Here is a 21,139-nt window from a genome sequence, read left to right as displayed (position 1 = left end):
AACATTTAATTTTTGAAAATGGAGTCCTAAACTAGGGGTGGGAATACGGATATTGGGTATTGGGTTTACCCGTACTTGACCCGATATCCGACGGGTATTGGATACCCAATATCCAATTTTATGGGATTGGGTATGAGATTGAGTATTGAAATTTAAGATAAATCGGGTATCGGATAATCCGAATGGATATCGGATATTACCCGAATATCCAATTTATTATTTAAAGCATTTTTTAAATTAGGTTTAGTCATTTTTAGGCTTCAAGAGCTAGGCGAATTTATTTACTAATTACAACTTATTAGGTTAACTTTCTCTAAACTTATATAAGTAAGTCAATCTCTTTTACTCTAAGTGCTTCTCCAAACTCTCAAGTTTTACGTATTGCATAACCAACTCATGTGGTTTTTATATTTTAGTTAAGTATTTTGACTTTTGAATTATATTATTGGTTGCTTCTACAGTTTAATTAAATGCAAAACTTTTAGTATTATTTTACTTACATATTGCATAACCAATCCCCATAAATAATATAATCATCATATACTTTAAAATAAAAGTGACCCCTTTTTTTATAGTTTTATACTACAAAATAAATGCAACGTTAAAGATATTAGTCAATTTAAATATTTCTATATTTATATTAATATATAAAATTTTTTTTATTAGTTATTAATAAATATAAAGAGTCGGGTATTTGGGTACCCGATACATCGGGTATGGATACCCGGGGCGGGTATTGGAGTATCCGGAAATATATCGGGTCGGGTTTTGGATAGACATTTAGATGATTTTCGGGTTTGGATACCCGATTTTTTCGGGTCAAATATCCACGGATACCCATATTCTCACCCCCCTAAACAAATGAAATCGTCGTCGGACCGGTCCTTATTTTACGGCTCCTTTAAAAACTAACGGTTAGGATGATTAGTGAAATTAACTAAATTAAAATATTAATCCAGGATCAATTAACATAAAATAAAATAGAAAATCAAAAAAACGCGATCTATGGAATTATTTTCTTGATTATGAAAATTATACACATCAGAGTTAATAATTCTATATGAAAATTCTAGGTAGGTGACAACTCAGCTCAAGTCAATTGTAATTAGCACACGATTTCTTATAATTTTATGAAACCCGATTGACTCATAAACCAAACAAAGAGTGCATATTATAAGTAGTCACTAAATATATATTTTTCAATTTTTTTCTATTTATAGATAAATCAATATCTACAAAAAATTGAGAAAACAAAATCATCATATAATTTTACAGTTTTACAATTCTTTGTATCTAAACACAATTCCAAATTTTTGCGTGAATACCTTATATAGTTTATATTACTACTATCAAGTACCTTATAATATTATTTATTTTGCCCAAAGTTGTAGAACCTTCTTTGTCTCCATTATTGGTATCGACAATAATTTCTTTTCCTTATATCCGAATATTGCAATATTCAACGAATTTTGAATATTCCAGAATGTGTTTCTATTTAATTTCTCTTTTAGAAATTATTAGAACCGAATTATGTGTGGGGATAGTAACCCAAATCTAGGCCGAACATCAAACTAGTTTAGTGAAGTTCATTTTCAAAGAAAACTTAGCTTCAAAATAATACTCATAATAATTACTACTCCTATTATTTTTATAATTAGATGGATTCTTTTTTAAAATAATAATATTTCTATCAATTTCTCTCTATTTTTTCTCTTATATATGCATCGACAATAATAATTTTTCTATCAATTTCTCTCTATTTTTTCTCTTATATTATGCATCCACGTGAACTTATTGAATATGCATGGACGTGAACTTAGTTTCAATTATGATACAATACTAAATCTTAGAATCCAATTCGTTACTCCAATGTATGTTCATGCATGAGATGGGGGATTGAATCTGTCTCGCAAGTTATTTTTTTTGTCATTTTGCTGTTCATAGGAGTTCCTATCACTTATACTATAAACAATAGACATCATATAAGTATCATTTCAACTTTTATAATTCATATTTTTCACCTTTCTTAAAATTTATGGTACAAAAGAGTACTGCTAATTGTAGACTTACTATTTTTATATGATAATATAAATGAAATTTTTTTAAATAAATCACAAAAAATAGTCAAATTCTAGCTCATCCCATATTTTTAAAAATCTAAAAAATAAATCACAAAGTTTGAGGTTTTCGTAATTATCTCATAATTTCCTTTTTCGGCGAACTATACGCTGATGTGATAACCAGTTTAAAACACGTGGATAAAAAGTTGTTGGACAAAATAACGTCTAAACAAGTTTGAAATGACACTTTGTCCATGTCTCTTAAAACGACGACCATGTCAGCGTGAGTAATTTGCTGAAATTGAAAATTGATGAGATAACTATTAAAGGGATATTGACATCTAATATCACGAAACTTTCAAAAAGTTAGTTTTTTCCCACGAACTTTAAATTTGGCAAATAATATCACGTACTTTACCCCCAGTTTGTTTTTTCCCACGAATGAAAATATTCACACAAATAATATTATGATACGGATTTGTTTTCGTAATTTCTCGACAACAATTTTAAGAGCTTCAAGTTTTTCAATCTTTGAAGATAATTTTTCTTGAAGCACACCCTCCAAAATTGTTCTTCAATCTATTAAAATAATATGAATTTTTTCATTCGTGGGAAAAAATAAACCGGGGGTAAAGTTCGTGATATTATTTGCCAATTTTAAAGTTCATGGGAAAAAACTAACCTTTTTTGAAAGTTTCGTGATATTAGATGCCAATATCCCATTATTAAAATGCCAAACTTTAAGATGTATTATTCACATTTTGAAAATTTTGAACAAACCAAAAATTTAACCAACGATTCATAATTTATTTAACAATTTACCATAAGTATTAATTAAATTTATACTCCCTCCATTCTTCATTAATTGGAACCGGTTGACTTGACACGATATTTAAGAAATGTAGTGAAAAGTTGATAGAAAAAGTTAATCAAATGTGGGTCATATTTTAATATTATAATTTTATAGTATTCCCTCCGTCCCATAAAAGTTGAGACAAAACTTTTGGTCACGAAGGTTAAGAATTTATATTAAATAAATAGGAGAGATGAAAAAAGTAGGAAAGATAAGAGAGAGTAAAATAAATGATGGAATTAAAAAAGAATGATTAGATGTTTTGTCTTTTGTTAAAAAAGAAAATGACTCAACTTTGTTGGAACGAAAGAAATACGATTCAACTTTTTTGGGACAGAGAGAGTAATAAATTGTAAGTGAAATATGAGTCAATTAAGAAAAATGATAAAAGTATCAATTAATTGAGGACGAAAAATAAGAAAATTGATATCAATTAATGGGAAATAGAGGTAGATGCTGCCAAATCGTGCGTGTTGGGTCGTTATCGTGTCAACCCATTATCGACCCAATCCAATCGTGTCCCAACCCAACCCAACCCGAAATCATCGGTTCTTATCGTGTCCCGACCTAACGGATTCGTGTCGGGTTCGTGCGTGTTATCGTGTACCCAAAAAAAAGTCAACTCTATGTTAATGATAGTAAGTTAGCTTGACACGGCACGATAACGACTAAAACATGATGTTATTATACGAATTAAACATGATATTACACGATAAAATAAAGAAATTATCAAATTAAAATAATTATTTTCTTAATCAAAATAATAAAAATTAAATTACAGTAATATTAAATCTATATAATAAAATTAAATAATTAAAAAATATTACTCCATCCGTCCTACTTTAGGAGTCTCGGTTGAGTTCGGCACGGGTATTAAGAAATGTAAAGGAAAGTTGGTGAAAAAAAATAGTAGAATGTGAGTCATACCTTTTTATATTAGTTATATAATAATATGTGAGTGGAAAAAGGTTAGTGGAATGTGAGACCTAATACCATTTATGGAATATTCCAACCGGGACTCCTAAAGTGGGACACCCAAAAATGGTAAACCAGGACTCCTAAAGTGGGACAGAGGGAGTAATTTTTAATAAAATCTAAGCATAATATTTTCTTAAAATTAATTAATTAGTATTTTTTAATTAATAAAATGAAAGTATAATATTTTTTAATTAATTAAAATTAAAGTATAATATTTTTTTAATTAATTAAAACTAAAGTATAATATTTTTAATCAACAAAAATAACTAAAAATTAAAGTTTAATAATTTTTAACTTAATAAAAATAATTTTTTTTTCTTAACGTGTAACCCAAACCCGACCCAAACACGACTCGACCCAACCCGTTATCTTCGTGTTCTTATTGGGTCGACCCTATAAGGACCCAAATCCTGAACGTGCGTATTCGTGTCGTATTAATTTCGTGCGGGTGCGTGTCATGTTAACATGTCGTATCAAAAATTGGCAGACCTAGTATCAGTTACATTGGTCTACCTACATTGTGTTACTCTACTTTTCGAAGCTTTCCATTTTCACGATTATTAACCACTTTTAACTACTCTTAACTAGTATCTCACGATTTCCTTCTGCGTATGAATCAATGTCATATCAATATGCCATAATTAAACAAGAGTTAGATTCTTGATTGCCTTTTAAGCATGTACTCAAAAATGGAAAAAAGAGAGATGCATGCAATCCCGGCAGTGGATAGGAAATTTCCAGGCAGCTTCCCTTCAATAGCCAACAAGCCAATCAAAAGCCGCCACCTGTCACCATGTTATCCATTCACACCAGTCCCCTTCCCTGCAGGAAAACAGTATCTACCCCCGATTCTATTACAAATTCAACAATCCAATTTTCAGATTTTACAATTTCAAAACCATTCACACCTTTCTCTCTACCAAATCACCTCTTCCTCTTTAAAAAATTCCCAATTGTGAGAAGCAGCCCTGGATTTCAAGTAACAATTAGGCTTGTTTAGCAGTGGGGTAAAACCCTGGGGTAACACGTTGTCGACAATCACGGCTTTACTAAGAGGAAACCGCGGCGTCACCCATGCCCGGGCACTCCGACGCAAGGGTTGTGTGACTGAGACTAACCCTTCGCCCCACGGTGGTCGCGGCGCTCTCCCCTCCGAAGGCGGCAGCCCCTCCGACCTCCTCTTCCTCGCCGGCGGCGGTCACTAGCTTCACCCCCCTATTATTATAGTATTACATCTACTAAAACTGCTTGTATATCTATTCTTATTCTTCTGCTATTATTCTTGGATCCACAAGCTGCCTTCTGTCTGTGGCAACAACAAATTAAAGATTGTATTTTTAACTAAGATATTAGAAATATGATGCTAAGAATTAAGAGGGTCCCTACCGTTGTTTCCAATTACCAAAGGGAAGAGGCGGAGGAGGGCGGATGTGGCCGGAACTGCCTCAGGAGTTGCTGCCTTCCTGGTAATTTTAAAAATTCAAGATTGTGTTTTTAAAGTTGTTTTTTTTTTTTTCATGTTTTTATTTGACCTTGATCTGGGCTCAATTAGGGGCTAAGCTGCCGTTATATGCTTTTAAGAAGGCGAGTAAAGCTGTATCTCAGCATACTCCACTCGACAGCGAGCTTGGAATCGACTTCTTGGACTCCCTTGTTCTTGGGGAGGTAAACTCTAAATTTACTCCAAAGGGTAACTTTTTCTTTTTTTTAACTGTAATTGTGTTGTTATCTAAAATTGTGGTGTTTGGTGATGATGTTAGTGGGAGGAGCGTATGCAGAGAGGACTCTTCCGCTATGATGTCACTGCTTGCGAAACCAAGGTTTGTCTTTTCTTCTTGACTCAAAATGTTAGGCATGTTGTGGAATTTCCTGCCTAGTTATGATGTCATCCATGTGTTTGAAGTTAGGAGATGAGAAGGAATCATGTGTGTGGCCTCTTGTGTTTAATTTGGAGTGATTATGGTGTGTAGGTGATTCCTGGGAAGTATGGGTTTATTGCACAGCTGAATGAGGGGAGGCATCTCAAGAAGAGGCCCACCGAGTTTCGTGTTGATAAGGTTCTGCAGCCCTTCGACGAGAGCAAGTTCAACTTCACTAAGGTCGGCCAAGAGGAGGTGCTGTTTCAGTTTGGTGCCAGTGAGGACAATGATGTCCATTTCAACCCATATGCACCCATTGATGTTGATAATTCGCCAAGCGTCGTTGCCATCAACGTACGTTGTCCCGGTTTTGTTGTTTGGTATGTGTAAATTGTGTTTGATTAGCTAGTAGTAACTTACTGTGTTGAGAGTGGTGTAAACAGGTTAGCCCCATTGAATATGGACATGTGCTGCTGATCCCTCGAATCTTTGAGTGCTTGCCTCAGAGGATTGACCGCGAGAGCTTCCTCCTTGCTCTCCACATGGCTGAGGAAGCCGGGAATCCCTACTTCCGCGTTGGCTACAACAGCTTGGGCGCGTTTGCCACCATCAACCACCTCCATTTCCAAGCCTACTACTTGGCAACACCCTTCCCAATTGAAAGGGCCCCTTCCAAGAAGATAACCATTACTAGTGGTGGAGTGAAGATCTCGTACATACTGAACTATCCCGTGAGGGGACTTGTCTTTGAAGGTGGGGATAGCCTTAAAGATCTCTCTGATGTCGTCTCAGACGCCTGCATCTGCTTGCAAGAGAACAACATTCCCTATAATGTCCTCATAACCGACTCTGGAAAGCGCGTTTTCCTCTTCCCTCAGGTCAGGACTCTGCTATCAATCTCATTGCAGATGATGATTGTTTCTAACTAACTAACTAATTCATCTCGATGTGTATAAAAACAGTGCTACGCCGAGAAGCAGGCTCTTGGAGAAGTGAGCCCGGAGCTCCTGGACACTCAAGTGAATCCTGCAGTGTGGGAGATTAGTGGACATATGGTGCTGAAAAGGAAGGAGGACTACGAGGGAGCGACTGAGGAGAACGCGTGGAGGCTCCTCGCGGAGGTTTCCCTCTCGGAGGAGAGGCTTGAGGAAGTGAAGGAGCTCATACTGGAAGCCATCAGCAGCTGCTGCGTGGGTGAGGTTGTTGGAATGGCTCCGGCTGAGGAGTCGGTTTCAAGCGGCCCTTCTCATGAGGACGCCGATGAATCCATCAAAGGCTCCCACCCTGCAATGGTGCCTGTTTAACAGAATCCATTGATGAAAAGTGGAGTTTTATGTGCAGATTTCCCTAAATAAACGCAAACTATGTTTTGCTGGTTGTGTTGGACTTATTATCTTATGCATGTAATGTAAAGTTTGTGGATTGGTTGTGGATTTATGTGTGTGATTGAAATGTTGCTATCTTGAGTGAATGATTGATGTTTATATTTGACGCCATTATCTGCTCTGTTGCTTCATATGAAGTACTAACACTTATTGTGTATTTTCAACGGCAGTTGCTTTATTTTTCCGCAAAGTGCTACACAATGTATCTGATTTTCATACTCTAGGCTGGAATTTTCTGTATGATGATGTGGCCATTATGATATTCTATCGTATATATATTCTTACATGGATACAAGGATATTAATTAGTTTTAAATTCACGAGCTACCTACTGGTCATTTTTTTTGTTTTCTCCCTGAAATTCATGGTGTTTATTTGGCAAAGATTCATGTCTAATGAAGAATTATCTCATTCATAAGAGTGAAATTAGGGGTGGCGAAACTGGTTACCCGTCGGTACCCGCACCCGACAAGTCGGGTACCCGTATCCGATTTTAGCCATACTTGTTGTCCCAATATCCGCCCCGCGACATACCGAGACTACACGATACCCGTGTCGGGTATCCCTTACCCGATCCAAAATCCTAATAAAAAATTTGAAAACCATTATAGCCGTCAATGTTCCCTAATTTACTTTAATAATATCGATGGCAATCTTTAAATAGATTGAGAATAAAAGTGATGGGACACTATAGATGTCACACTTGGAAGATGGCACGAGATTTTAGGAGATGTTATTTTGTGTGTTAAGTGGTGAGAGAAAATATAATTTTATAATTGACGTGAGAGGGAACTTTTTCCAAAAGAAGAAATGTGACATCTACTGTGGGACAAACTAAAAAGGAAAGTGTGACATCTACCTTGAGAGGGACGCCCGAGAGCTAGGGTAAGGCTGAGCCGGGACATCGCCTTTTGCGAGCCGACCATCAAGTCGAGCTGATTTTTTTTTAGTATCATGAGAATATCCAAATTTTCATACAACCCATTAATACATTATAATATATCTACCTATACAAGAAGAATTTTAGAAAAAAATGCATTTATGAATATTAAATATTATAATGAAATAAAATAAAAATGAATTAACGATATAAGAAATTAAACGGTTTTGGTTCTACAGTCAATCCTAATTAGCATATTAATGAACTCTTTATTCTACAACAAATGCTAATTAACCATTCTCTTTAATTTTCTCTTCCTAAATTCACATTGGCAAAATAATTTTTTTACTCAAAAGTTCAACAATGAAAAACACCGGCACAAGAAGATGGCTTTTAAAACAAAGAAACTCCATATTTGGGGTTACACTGTTTACTAATGCATTTTATTTTATTTTTTCTATAATTGTATTCGAAATGTCAATATTTTGTTTTATTTTGAAAATATAGAAAGTGTTTATATTTATTCCAGGAAATAATATAGAAAAAGAAGGGAAGAAAAAGAAACCAATATAGAAGAACGACAGAAGCACTTCCAGATGATTTGATAGTGAATATTTTTTGTTGGCAATTGTATGAGAACATAAAGAGAAGATGGAGGACGGCATAGATAGAAGAGGGAACAGGCTTCATAATGTTTATTTTATATCATTTCATTGACTATCATAATTTAAGGATATAATAAGGGTAAGATAATTTTAAAATAACTGATGAATCTAGGAAATGAAAAAATTATATGCAAAATCGTTCTAAAGATATTTTTCATATGGTTTATAATTGTTTAGTATAATATCTATATGTCACACTCTTTTTGTCCTCAAAGAGTATGAACTTTGGGTTTGACACGGGTTTTAATGGATTATTGATAAAGTAATAATTCATTCGGTCAATATTCTTATAATGGCCATAATTTCTTTACCGAACTCCGATTGAGGCGTGCTGGATACTCACGTGAAGCTCTTTCAAAGACGAAGAGATTGATTTGAATTAGGGCTGATTGGACTACAAAATATCTAGTAAAAATTGTCTCAAACCAAGGTTGTTGCACATCTACATATTTTGTACATTTTTCTACACATTTTAACAAAATGGTCAACCTACCAACATAATAGAGAAGTAAATATAAGCACGCTCAATAATAGACAAAATATGATCAAAGTCATACAAAACTGCCCTCTAAAACCATGTGAAATCTAAGTATGACATCCCTAGGACGGAGGGAGTATTAATTAATTATTCTCTAACAACTTATATTTAATATATTTAGATTTATTGTAAAAGTATATGGGTCTTCAGTTAATGTTTGATTATGCCTGCAGTTTTTAATTAGTTAGGTGAGGGATCCAAGGAACGCGTTCAATTGTCAACCTCTAAAAATGTACTCCCTCCGTCCACGAATAAGAGTCCCGTTTTTCCATTTTAGTCCGTCCACGAATAAGAGTCCCGGTTCATAATTATCATAAATGATAAAGAGACCCCACATTCCACTAACTCATTCCTCTCACATATCATTTAAAACTAATATATACAAGTGGGACCCCTATTCCACTAACTTTCTTCCACCCACTTTTCTTAACATTTCTTAAAACCCGCACCATTTAGAAATGAGACTATTAATCGTGGACGGAGGGAATATAATGTTAATCAAGATGCGCCAAAATATAAATTGTTAATATATAAATTTATTGTATTTAAGAGTACTATGGGCGTAGTATAATGTGTAAGTAACGTACGATATAGTTTTAAAAAGGAAGTTGACAAACACTCCATACTACCTTTGAGTATATTTTTAATGGCATGTAAGTGGAGATTAGAACCAACTTGTAAAAATATGACCTAATTAAACAGTAATTAAGTTGTATAAATAGAGTACAAAGATATATGAATCGTACAAGTTGGGCTTCTGAAATTGGAAATGGCTGGATCTATATCTACATGTCCAAAACTAAACATGCCACGTACACACCACTTTAACTTCCTCGACAAATAAGACAGTGACTTGACACACACACCTGCCCATCTAGCGAGATCTCTCGCCACTATACTTTGCAAAAGGGAAGAGAAAGGGAGGTGAGCTTAAGCTCGTAGTGTAACCGCATTCCCAAATATATTCCCTAAGATTTCCATCGACAACACTATCACAAAGTGATAGCTTTGTTACCTGGAAAGTCGTTCAACATCTATTTATATTAAATCTCAATCTCCCAATCTGGTATCAATCAAAAATATCATTCCATATACTATTGATTCTATAAAATCATATATCAAACATAATCCTATAAATAAAACTGTACTCTCAACGTTAGTATACTAGCAACCTGTTAACCAAATCATATTTTCCACCAAATAAATCTGTCGGATCATAGGAGTGATTGAACAAGTATAACTGTATAAACAAATAGGTTGCACTTTGAAATAATAATATGATACTGGTCAACCACAATGATCTTAACAATCAAACTATACTCTCGACAACATGTTACATGTTACCTGTCAGATTCATCATCATATAACATATCATCCTCTTGTCACTTTATCACTTTCTCTCATTAATCAATAGAGAATATAACCCGAGTCATTCATAACATATTGATAATTTCTTTAGCACATATAGCACGATATAACACATAATCTTGTCCCTGTCACTTTCTTTCACCAGTCAAGGCAATATACATACTTTGAAACAATCATAATCATCTAATAAATGTGAAAGCACAACTATCATTTCTCAAATAGATAACACATTTTAGCCCCAAGTTATGCTTAGTGATGGACACGGGTACACAGACACTATAGATAGCCCGATGTGGGCATTTGTCATATACATCTGTATGAGGTACTATCAGATGCTATCTGTATGAGGTACTATCATATGTTGTACCTCTCCCATATGGCCTATCATAAGGCATCTGTCACATATTACCCGTATAGGGCACATATCATCTGTCAACATATCTTGTGGATCATCGCTTCGGTTATCCATAAGACGAATGATCAAACATGTGTGTAGTACTGCTGTCCTATGGCATGCCCACTATGTTGAAATAATTAAATGAACAATTATATAAAGCTCTCTATGATGATTAGCCGAGAACGACGGAGAAGGAGCACAACAGAAGAGCGGAAGCGTACCTTGATCAATAATGAATTGAAAGGCGGAATTGCTTTGCAGCGGCTATGGATCTTCCAAACGACCAGAGACATTCTTCGCAATAGTCTGCTGAGAATACAGAGATATTGAATGTTCTTCTGACGTTTGGGGACCATAACCCTAGCTTATATTTATATTAAATATAAACCCCTTTATTTTCTATTCGGTCCCTCATCAAATAGAAAATCACTTTATGGTATCTACACTTATTTCCATAACAAATAAATACACTTTAAGCCCAAATTTAATCTTTATTGAATCACTTTAATTGGGTAACTGAAAGATAGCCATACACATTAAATTAGTCATGTGGAAGCCCAAATTTCTAACACACTATACCCTGTGACTCACTAAAGCAATAGGGCATAACGCATATATTCACTTCTTTTATCACACCACTCAACGCATAAAAGCATTTAAATTGCTTTGCATATCATAGGCATATTCACAATTTCAATCTATGAAACCAACAATCTCACCATCTTACCTTTCAATATACCGTTCATGTTCCTGTCATATCCACATTAAATTATACAGTCCACAAAAACTTTGATCACTATTCAACTATTCCACAATATCACATAGACTTAGAGAAGTCTCATATATTTCAAATACTTCCTTAAATTCAAGCGCACAAAATAGAATACCGATCACCTAAACACACGTGGTAATATATATATCAAGTTAAAGTCAATAAATTATGAATACACATACACTACCTGTACACATCAATAAAACTCCATGTATTTATTCATTTACTCCATGATCTTGTCATCTCCTTTGTTACTTGCACTGAAACCTGGTTCTCCTCTAATTTCAACTATTTTGGAAGCTAAGTGGAGGTGGGTTTGCAACTTAAGCTCCAAAATTAAGAGAAAGTAGGGGAAATTGAGAGCTGTGATTGGTGGTGTGTGCTACTCGTATCATAGTGGAGGGGCCGGAGTTGTCATGGTGACTGATCGGAGGGAGTAGAGGAGTTATCAAATTTTTACAGAGAGGGGGGCAGTTAGCGTGAGAGAGAGCCAAAGATAGAGAAAAGGATGGTTTTTTTTTTTTTTTTTTTCAAATCCACCTCTAAACCTTTTCTCTTTTCTTTATCCTTTTTCTTCCTCTTAAATTTTCCATGTGACACGTTTTTTTTTCCAACTTAGTCATCAACTTTCCATTTTTTCTTTATCTCCTTTTCTAATTTTCTATTTTCCTAATTCTAACATATGACTAATAAAAGACCCACTATTTATTAAATTCTAACTAAAAAAAAATAAATTAACTTAGAGATATTACAAATCTTCCTTTATTTTATTTCTCCTATACTTAACTATTACCTTTCTTCTTTTCCACATGTTGACATTCATATGCACGTAAAGATACACACAAGAAAAACATATACTAAATCTTAGATTTCCCAATTCTATTTCTAATTTAACTCTGGGGTATTACAAATACGTTTGCTCTTCATATTGTGAAATTTTCCGTCTATTTGTCGAATAATTTTCATATCGAATTATTTGAAAAGAAATCCTGATTCCTTGATTTTCTAAAAAAAAATCAATTTTCATCTAGGGTCATTTTTTTGAGATGTTACATTAGACTTCAAAATCTCTAGTAAAAATTGTCTCAAACCAAGGTTGTTGCACATCTACATATTTTATACCTTTTTCTACACATTTTTAACAAAATGGTCAACATACCAACATAATAGAGAAGTAGATATAAGCACGCTCAATAATAGACAAAATATGATCAAATTCATACAAAACCGCCCTCTAAAACCATGTGAAATCTAAGTATGTCAATGTCATACTTGGGAGATGACACGAGATTTTAGGAGATGTTATTTTGTGTTAAGTGGTGAGAGAAATATAATTTTATAATTGATGTGAGAGAGAACTTTTTCTAAAAGAGGAAATGAGACATCTTTTGTGGGACAAACTAAAACTGAAAGTGTGACATCTATTATGAGATAGAGTAGGGATGTCAATTGGGCCAGCCCACCGGATTTCGGGCCAACCCTATTCGGGTTGCGGTTCAATCGGGTGTGGGCTAATCGGGTTGTGATTTTTTCAGGTTATAAATGTTCAACCCTAACCCTAAAAGCTCGGGTTCCGGGCTAACCCAACGGGTTAATCGGGTTGCTACCGATAAAATTAACATGCGATTAATCCAATAAATAATGATGAAAATTAGTAATATTTGTAAAATGTAAAATATTAAATTATTATAAATTTACGATACATGCTAAAACTCAAACATAAACATGATAAAACATAAACATCAAGAAATTTTAAATCATTTTTTAGAAATTTAAATATATTTTTTAGTGAATTTGAAATTTCTAATTTATTTATCTATTATTATGCTAATAAAAATTTAATATATAATTTATATATTAATATATAAATTGAAAGTTACTAAGTTAACCAATGAAGTGTTGAATTAGAGTCAAATACATAGAACGATATAAATTTTATCGGGTTTCTGTTTCAGCCCATTGAATTTTCGGGTCTGGCTTTAACGGGTTGCAGGCCAATCGGGCTGTAATTTTATCGAGTTTGAAATTTTCAGACCTAACCCTAAAAATTTGGCGGACAATTCTGTCTGGCCCACGGATTGCGGACCACATTGGCATCCCTAGGACGGAGGGAGTATTACTTAATTATTCTCTAACAACTTATATTTAATATTTAGATTTATTGTAAAAGTATATGGGTCTTCAGTTAATGGTTGACTATGCGTTATGCATAATGCAGGTCTTTGTTTATGCCTGCAGTTTTTAATTAGTTAGGTGAGGGATCCAAGGAACGCGTTCAATTGTCAACTTCTTAAAATGTACAGTATAATGCTTATCAAGATGCGCCAAAATATAAATTGTTAATATTTAGATTTATTGTATTCAAGAGTACTATGGGCGTAGTATAATGCGTAAGTAACGTACGATATAGTTTTAAAAAGGAAGTTGGCAAACACTCCGTACTACTTTTGAGTATATTTTTAATGGCATGTAAGTGGAGATTAGAACCAACTTGTAAAAATATGACCTAATTAAACAGTAATTAAGTTGTATAAATAGAGTACAAAGATATATGAATCGTACAAGTTGGGCTTCTGAAATTGGAAATGGCTGGATCTATATCTCCGATGAATGGCGGTAGCGGCACACATAGTTACGCTAGAAACTCCACTTGGCAGGTTCAGTCGAATTCCATTATTTAGTTGATTTATAGTAATAGTATGATTATGAATTACAGTAATTTGTTTGTTAAAACTACATACAGAGAAGTGGGGCAGCTGCTGTAGAGGATGCATTGAAAGAGGCAGTGATGGAGAACCTTGATCTACAAAAGGTGTTGTGTGATTCCAAATCCAACACATTCGTCGTCGCCGACCTCGGGTGTTCGGTGGGGCCCAACTCATTCCACGCCATGGAAACCATCATCAAAGCCGTGCAACGCAAGTGTGACAAAATTAGCCTCGAATTCCAAGTTGCGTTCAACGATCGAATAGGCAATGATTTCAACACTCTATTCGCCTCTCTTCCTGAGCATGGGAGGAGGAACTACTTCGCGATGGCCGTGGCTGGCTCCTTTTACGGCAACCTATTCCCTTCCTCTTCCGTCCACATCGCCTACTCCTCAGCCTCACTCAACTGGCTCTCCAAGGTGCCCGTGGGGTTGACCGCGGAAGGCTCTCCTGCATGGAATGCCGCGAAGATCCACTACAGTGGCGCCCCTGATGCGGTGGCCAGAGCTTACGAAGAGCAGTTCGAGGAAGACATGGACATATATTTTAGATGTAGAGCTCGGGAGATTGCGGCCGGAGGGCTGATACTGATCACCATGGCCGCTGTTCCTAATAGAGACGTGCAACATCGTATGGCTCACACGCTTACTTTTATTGAGCCCGTCCTCATCGACATGGTCAAAGAGGTAATCAATTTTGTCGTGAGAATTGATTTACCATCACTTTATCATTACATGAATATGAATTTGTGTGCACTGCAGGGAGTATTAGCGCAAGAGCGAGTGGATTTGTTCAACATTCCTATCATATTTCCTTGCATAGAGGAAATAAGGAGATTGGTTGAGAAAAATAAATGCTTTGAGATTGTGAAAATGGAGAGGTTGGAAGTGGAGGGGGATGCTAAGAATGCAGTAATGCACATTAGAGCGGCACTGGAAGGGTCTTTGAACAATCACTTTGGAAATGAGATTGTGGAACAAGTTTTTGAGAGAGCCATCCAACACCAACACAAGCTCCATTCCGCTCTAATGAACACAACCTCCACCGGTATCTTTGCTGTGCTCAGGCGCAATTAATGAAATTATGCTCGCTTCAATCTATCACTTCCTAAGTATTTTGTTGCAAATAAAACTTTTTTTTTCTTTAAAAAGGTATGCAAGAGCTCAAAAAATGTACTGATTACATCGATATTTAAATATATATAAATGGGTTCCTTATTTATTCCATCTAACTCATTAACTATTTTTATTTTTGTCATAGTCGCGATTGATATTATTACGCATCAATTATGATATTTAATTGTTACTCCGTCCGTCCCTTATAATTTGTCACAATTTGATCCTGCGGGTTTTGAGAAATGTAACGGAAAGTGGTTGAAAAAGTTAGTGGCATGTGGATTCTACATTTATATATTAGTTTTATAATAAAATGTGAATGTGAATAAGTTAGTGGAATATAGGTTCATTATCAAAAATGGTAAAAAAAGTGAAAGGTGATGAATTTTTAGGGACGGACGATAATAGAAATAAGTGATAAATTTTCAGGGACAGAGGGAGTATCATTTTTGGGGTATTTAGGGAAATCTTCAAAAAGATTGTGAAGCATATTCTCACGATGTGAAATAAAGGAGAGAAGAAGTAGAGATAGGGCAGACGATATCACTCATTTATATTTACCACATCTCCTGCGGATACTCCAATTTTTTCCATCTTCCTATTGTGTTTCAGTTATTATTAGAACTATAACATAATGCATGTCTTTATCATTTAGCAGAGTAAGTGTATTACTAGGTTCCAATAAAAGTTCAATAGTCAACATCTACAAATTATGTTAATTAAATGCGTGAAAAATCGTTTAGGGGTGGCGAAACGGGTTACTCACGGGTACCGGCTCTCGACAAGTCGGGTATCCGTACTCGATTTTAGCCAAATTTGTTGTCCCAATACCCGCCCCTCGAGATATCGAGATTACCCGATACCCGTGTCGAGTATCTCGTACCCGACCCAAAATCCTAATATAAAAGTTGAAAACCATAATAACCGTCAATGTTCCCTAATTTACTTTATTAATATCGATGGTAAACTTTAAATAGATTAAGAATAAAAGTGAGGGGACTCTCTATAGCTAGTTCCTGTGAGTTTTCAATAGTATGTTCGTTGGAATATAAAAATGTTTCAAAAGAACTCTTAGACTACATAAAGTACTCCCACTCTTACGCCTTAATAAAGACATTTAATTTTTTTTACTAATTTTGGAAAAATAATACTCCCTCCGTCCCTAATAATTCGTCACCATTTGACCCGGCACGGGTTTTAAGAAATGTAATAGAAAGTGAGTTGAAAAAGTTGGTGGCATGTGGGTCCTACTTTTATATATTAGTTTTATAATAAAATGTGAGTGTAAATGAGTTAGTGAAACGTAGGGACCACTACAAAAAATGGTAAAAATGAAAGATGACAAATTTTTAGAGACAGACAAAAAAGGAAATAGATGACAAATTTTCAGGGACGGAGGGAGTAATATAATACTCTTGTCTACATTATCATTTGTCTTACTTTATTTTTTTTCATTCTAACTATTTATTTTTTATTTTTCAAAATGAGTGCGTATATGACTATTATTATTTAACTATTTACTTTTTTTTCTCCACTTTAACTATTTGAAACGCCTCTATTAATATGGAACAGATGGAGTATTAAAAGATGGTAAATGGCTAATACTAATAATAACAGGTATTACCGGGACTAACGGATATACCCGCGCGGGTGGTGGGTATACCCGCTACCCGCATAACTCTAAAACATACTATCCGATCCCGCCCCATTTCTCGTTATCATCGGGTAGCGGGTACCCGATACCCAGCAGATAGCGGGTCGAAATGAAAATTACCCATTACCCACTACCCATTTTGCCACCCTTAAAATCATTAATAAGAATAGATTACTTTTATTATTCTAATAAGAATAGATCACTCTAAAAGCAACTTGACAGTTGACACTTGACAATAACTACTTATATATTCTTACTATTTTAGCTTCAAATTTATACCTCACTCGTATTATAAATAGGAGAGCTTGTTATCATTTTAATCAATCAATGAATCAATAAAATACTTTTCCTAAACTTGTCTTGAGCAACAAGAAGATTATCTTTCGTTCCTAATTGTTGTATGTCGGAGAACGTTCGAGCAATTCGTGGTCTATCTTTCGAGAACGTCGAAGGTTCGATCACCTTATCCCTCCGAGAAGTTAGTTAACCATCCTCGTTACGGAGCACGTCTGTAACAAGAGCCCAGAGCTCCCCGACACTCAAGTGAATCCTGCAGTGTGGGAGATTAGTGGACATATGGTGCTGAAAAGGAAGGAGGGCTACAAGGGAGCGACTGAGGAGAATGCGTGGAGGCTCCTCGCGGAGGTTTCCCTCTCGGAGGAGAGGCTTGAGGAAGTGAAGGAGCTCATACTGGAAGCCATCAGCAGCTGTTGCGTGGGTGAGGTTGTTGCAATGGCTCCGGCTGAGGATTCGGTTTCCAGCGGCCACGCTCATGAGGACGCCGACGAATCCATCAAAGGCTCCCACCCTGCAATGGTGCCTGTTTAGCAGAATCCTGCATTGAAGCTGAAAACGTGGAGTTTGTTGTGCAGATTTCCCTGAATAAATGCAAACTATGTTTTGCTGCTTTGTGTTGTGTTGTGGTTTGTTGGACTTATTATTATATTATTAAGCATGTAATGTAAAGTTTGTTGTTTGGTTGTCGATTTATGTGTGATTGAAATGTTGCCATCTTGAGTGAATGATTGATGTTTGTATTGGACGCCATTACTTTATTGTAAGTTATAACGTTGATAGAATCATCTTCTCTGCTGCTTCACATGGAGTAACAATTGATGCCTATTTTCAACGGCAGTTACTTAATTTTGACTGTTTCCGCAATATGCAACAGAATACTTGATGATGTGGCTGTTATTCTCCGACCATCAAGAATTTAATAAATTATAGTACTCTTTCCATCCAAGTATTTTTTATTCGGAACATCGCAACAAAATAGAGAAATTTTAATTTTTGATAAAAAATGAAATATTTAATCACTTTTAATTTACTCCTATCACCTGCTCTACTTTCTTATATCTCTCCTAATTTTTTCCTCTCTTGTATTTTATTTTATTAATATCATGTTAACTTATCCATGCAATTTCATGAGCTACTAAATAAACAAAAAACATAACAAAACAAAATCACGAGCTACTTATCATTTTCTTAGAGCATACGCAAAGTAGCCATTTTTTCCGGCCTCATCTCTTCTTAGCGAGACGGGTTGAGGGGAGACGTGTTGCAAGCATCTCCTCTGTAAACTCTTGCGTAGATTGGAAGAGGGTGGGCTATCTCACCCCTTAATAAAAATCCAAATTTCAAACTCAAGTTTTGTTTTTGGTATTTGCAAACTTATGTTAAGTGTTGTATATATTAAAAGTCATATTCTTAAAAATTATTCACTCATTGGCGGATGCATATAGTACCTACCAATTAATTTTTTTATTCATATAATATTGTCGAAAATTTTAGTCATTTCGTCACGCAGACACTAAAAAACAGTAAATTTACTTAGCACCAAAATGCTTCGTAACATGCATGCAGGCTAAAGTGCTCGAAAAATACGGAGCACTTTCCGAGCATAAATGGTGCTTGGTATATGCTTCCCCACAATGTTGCCAAGCACTTTCCCAAGCACAACACTTAGACTTTCCAATCACTTTCACGTGCTTGAATCAAGTGGTCAGTACTTAAACGAACATTTCCGAGTACCAATAAGTGCTTGGGGTTTCCGAGCACCCATCTATGCTCACATCTATTCCACAATTCCAAGGACTTTTTATGTGCTCGGAGTTGCGAGAACTTGTGTATGCTCAAACTCTGCGATCACCAATGGGTGCCTGGAGTTATCTATAAAATATATAAAAGGGGAGTTTTGGATAAATTTATAAGATTGTCATTTAATTTAAAAAATTATATTAAATTAAATATATATTAATTGAATTTAGATTCTCCACGACCAAAATATTCCTTCACTGCCTAAATAACCGCTTCCCACTTTTCCACATGTGTTTGCATTTTTGTAAATATCCAAAACATTTTAATCAACGTTTATGTGCTAATTTCAAAATGGCTTATTCACGTAGATTTTTTATTTATAGTTTTCATAAAATGGTATTGTTTCTAATTTTATTTAATTAATTAATTTATAATTATCAAATCAATATTTTAAAATATATTAGTCCGTGCATAGCACGGGGGGTGATACTAGTTGAATATTAATTTCCGAGCACATTTTGGTGCTCGGAAGTTTTAAATCGACCATGTTATGTTCCAAACACATCAGCGCTTGACATTTTGCATATTTTTTCATATTATTCATTATATTGTTATTATTTATTATCATTGTATTTTTTTCTAAATTGTTAGTATTAAATACAAGAATAAAGTAAACAAAATTAAATTCCCATTGAAATAAGGGAAAACTGCCTTAAAAGTCACGAACTTTTTTCATTTTCCGGTTTGCCCATGAACAAAAAAATTGGCGTATAAAGTCATAAACTTTACCGGGTTGCTGGAATTTCCCATTTGACCCGACCCTGGAGTTTTCCAGTCGAAATCTTGCACACGTGGCAAGCCTGAAATCTAATGTGGAAAACGACGAAAATTCATTAACCCTAAAAGTTACAAACTTTTCCCATTTTCAGGTTTCTCCCACGAACTTTTCTCATTTTGTCGTCGCGATTTCTTCTTCCTCCTGCCGCGATTTCTGCTGTAATCCAATTTTGATTTTTTCCCGTTTTAAACAATTGAATATTGGTCAATTTCGGTTGAATGTGCGATTTTTCGATTTGTTTGAATTCAGTCAATTTTCTGTTTTGAATGTGTGGTTTCGATTTTATTAATTTTTTTAGAATAATCGCTTTAGCTCAGATTAGCTCCCAAATCTGGCTAACACCGCCGGTGGAGCTGCGAGTGGCGGCGGCGGAGGGAAGAAGAAGCTCTCTAGCAGCTATTGCGGGAATTGCAATTTGATATGTTCTAGGGTTGTTTCTCCTGCTATAACTATTATTTATCCTGTGTAGGAAGCAGAGCCGGAAGAAGTTGCGGTCAGTCGACGTGGCGGTGTTTAAGAATCAGGAAAGTGACTCCTCCGCCTCCATGCAGAAGCCCCTTACCGCAGCCATGCTCATCTTCGTCCGCACCGATTTGAGAGTTAGGTGAAGGTAAATTGAGGGTGTGTATTTAGGGTAAAAAATGGAGAGAATTAGGAGTGAATTAGGGTAAATTTGGGGATTCTGTGGGTTAAAGTACGAGTCAGCATAATTTTAACACGCCAGTACACACTCGACAACCACGTCAGCTTAAAAGGACACGCCAACTAGATAATTTTTAGTTCGTGGAAAAAATCGAAAAATGAGAATATTTTGTGACTTTTAGGGCAGTTTGAACGTCAGCAGCCACATCAACTTATACACTCAGCAACCACGTCAGCTTAAAAAGACATCTCAGATTGCTTCATGGCAGGAAAACCCGTCATGGGAAAACGGTGACCGAATGTAAAGTTCATGACATTATATGCCAATCTTTTAGTTCCTAGGAGAAACTGAAAAATGGAAAAAGTTTATGATTTTTAAGGCAGTTTGCCC

At 35.3% G+C, this 21,139-nt stretch overlaps 2 protein-coding genes and 1 long non-coding RNA gene across 4 annotated transcripts; 2 read left to right on the top strand and 1 right to left on the bottom strand.

Moving 5' to 3' along the window:
• The first annotated feature begins 4,763 nt into the window (after nt 1-4,763).
• Nucleotides 4,764-7,246, top strand: LOC125217512 (GDP-L-galactose phosphorylase 2-like). Its single transcript, XM_048119029.1, has 6 exons — nt 4,764-5,357; nt 5,444-5,556; nt 5,652-5,711; nt 5,862-6,104; nt 6,194-6,628; nt 6,713-7,246. The coding sequence occupies exons 1-6, from the start codon at nt 5,249-5,251 to the stop codon at nt 7,052-7,054; spliced, it is 1,302 nt and encodes a 433-aa protein (XP_047974986.1). The 5' UTR covers nt 4,764-5,248; the 3' UTR covers nt 7,055-7,246.
• A 2,662-nt stretch (nt 7,247-9,908) lies between these two features.
• On the bottom strand, nt 9,909-12,275 carry LOC125217514. Of its 2 annotated transcripts, XR_007175739.1 has the most exons (3): nt 11,942-12,275; nt 11,204-11,288; nt 9,909-11,105 (listed from the first exon to the last, which is right to left on the bottom strand). It is a non-coding gene; the product is annotated as an uncharacterized LOC125217514 (long non-coding RNA). The 2 variants fall into 2 exon arrangements; XR_007175738.1 differs by having other exon boundaries at nt 9,909-11,288.
• A 2,050-nt stretch (nt 12,276-14,325) lies between these two features.
• On the top strand, nt 14,326-15,683 carry LOC125217513 (loganic acid O-methyltransferase-like). The gene is made up of 3 exons (XM_048119030.1): nt 14,326-14,411; nt 14,498-15,148; nt 15,224-15,683. The coding sequence occupies exons 1-3, from the start codon at nt 14,340-14,342 to the stop codon at nt 15,536-15,538; spliced, it is 1,038 nt and encodes a 345-aa protein (XP_047974987.1). The 5' UTR covers nt 14,326-14,339; the 3' UTR covers nt 15,539-15,683.
• Nucleotides 15,684-21,139: the final 5,456 nt, after the last annotated feature.

The sequence above is a fragment of the Salvia hispanica genome, chromosome 4 (genome assembly GCF_023119035.1).
Source record: "Salvia hispanica cultivar TCC Black 2014 chromosome 4, UniMelb_Shisp_WGS_1.0, whole genome shotgun sequence".
Lineage (NCBI taxonomy): Eukaryota > Viridiplantae > Streptophyta > Magnoliopsida > Lamiales > Lamiaceae > Salvia > Salvia hispanica.
Note: the sequence above shows the minus strand (reverse complement) of the source record. Positions and strands in the feature narration are given on the sequence as shown.

Excerpts from the sequence above, each read along its gene's own strand:
- LOC125217512 (XM_048119029.1), top strand. The coding sequence starts at position 5,249 with ATGATGCTAAGAATTAAGAGGGTCCCTACCGTTGTTTCCAATTACCAA. Across the intron at positions 5,557-5,651 it reads ACTCCCTTGTTCTTGGGGAG|TGGGAGGAGCGTATGCAGAG; the intron begins GTAAACTCTAAA and ends TGATGATGTTAG. Across the intron at positions 5,712-5,861 it reads TCACTGCTTGCGAAACCAAG|GTGATTCCTGGGAAGTATGG; the intron begins GTTTGTCTTTTC and ends TATGGTGTGTAG.
- LOC125217513 (XM_048119030.1), top strand. The coding sequence starts at position 14,340 with ATGGCTGGATCTATATCTCCGATGAATGGCGGTAGCGGCACACATAGT. Across the intron at positions 14,412-14,497 it reads CTAGAAACTCCACTTGGCAG|AGAAGTGGGGCAGCTGCTGT; the intron begins GTTCAGTCGAAT and ends AACTACATACAG. Across the intron at positions 15,149-15,223 it reads TCATCGACATGGTCAAAGAG|GGAGTATTAGCGCAAGAGCG; the intron begins GTAATCAATTTT and ends TGTGCACTGCAG.